General features: G+C 64.4%; 1 protein-coding gene across 1 annotated transcript in view; it reads left to right on the top strand.

The window, feature by feature from the left end:
* Positions 1–940, top strand: part of ADAM8 (ADAM metallopeptidase domain 8) — a 26175-nt gene extending 25235 nt beyond the window's left edge. The window contains exons 15-18 of the mRNA XM_035893080.1: positions 72–283; positions 380–457; positions 563–647; positions 822–940. Coding sequence (XP_035748973.1) covers positions 72–283; positions 380–457; positions 563–647; positions 822–940 — 494 coding nt within the window. The remainder of the gene's footprint in view (positions 1–71; positions 284–379; positions 458–562; positions 648–821) is intronic.

The following is a 940-nucleotide window of genomic DNA, read 5'->3' as shown; positions in this document are numbered from 1 at the left end:
GTTTGTGTCCATGTCTGGTGACGGCACCGCAGAGCCGAGGAAAGCTCCCCAGCCCCATGCCACCCCTGCTGCTGGTGCTCATGGCTGCTTCTCCCACAGGGATGTGAAGTGTGGCACGCTGCTGTGCCTGAGTGACAACGCCAGCCCCGTCCTCGGCGGTGGCTCCTATTCCCTCTTCTTTGGCCGCTTCAAGTGCAAGGCAGTCATTGCCAGCAACGATGCCAATGAGGTGATGGCCAAACTCAGGCTGGTGCCCACCGGTGCCAAGTGCGGAGAGGAGATGGTGAGTGCGCTGGTGGTCATGCTGGGGCGGCGGGGGGCAGTGACTGCCGGCCGCAGGGACCCGGGGCAGCCTCAGAGCCCCCCTGCCTGCCCCCAGGTCTGCTATGCTGGGCGCTGCCAGAACCTCCTGGTCTACGGCAACAAGAACTGCTCGGCCAAGTGCAACAACCATGGGGTACGCTGTTGGACCGTCCTCTCCCAGAGCAGCCATGGGGCCCGGGCAGTGGTCCCAGCCCCTATGGTGTGTCCACCACCGTGACAGTTTCCTCCCTCATCTCAGGTGTGTAACCACAAACGGGAGTGTCACTGCGAGCCAGGCTGGGCAGCGCCCTTCTGCGAGCAGAAGATTTCAGGGGTGGTGGCAGGTATGGCATCCCCTATGCATGGCCAGCACCAGCTCCCTTGGCCCGATGCGTGTGCTGGGGAGGGAGCCTGGGAGGGGTCGGTGCCCTGCCGCAGTGCTGGTGGGTGCTGCTCCATCCCCGTGGGGTGCCCCCGGTGCAGGGCTGCCTGTCCCAACACCAACTGGGTCTCTACAGGGAGCAGCAGCATGGTTTTGGCGGCTGTGCTGGCCGTGCTGGGGCTCTCCGGCATCCTGCTTGGCATTGGCATTGTGCTCCTCAGAGGCAGGGGGACGACGCTTTTCCAGAAAGGGTAA

This window comes from Egretta garzetta, unplaced genomic scaffold (assembly GCF_000687185.1).
Source record: "Egretta garzetta isolate BGI_Z169 unplaced genomic scaffold, ASM68718v1 scaffold234, whole genome shotgun sequence".
NCBI lineage: Eukaryota > Metazoa > Chordata > Aves > Pelecaniformes > Ardeidae > Egretta > Egretta garzetta.
This window is presented reverse-complemented; position numbering and strand designations above follow the sequence as displayed.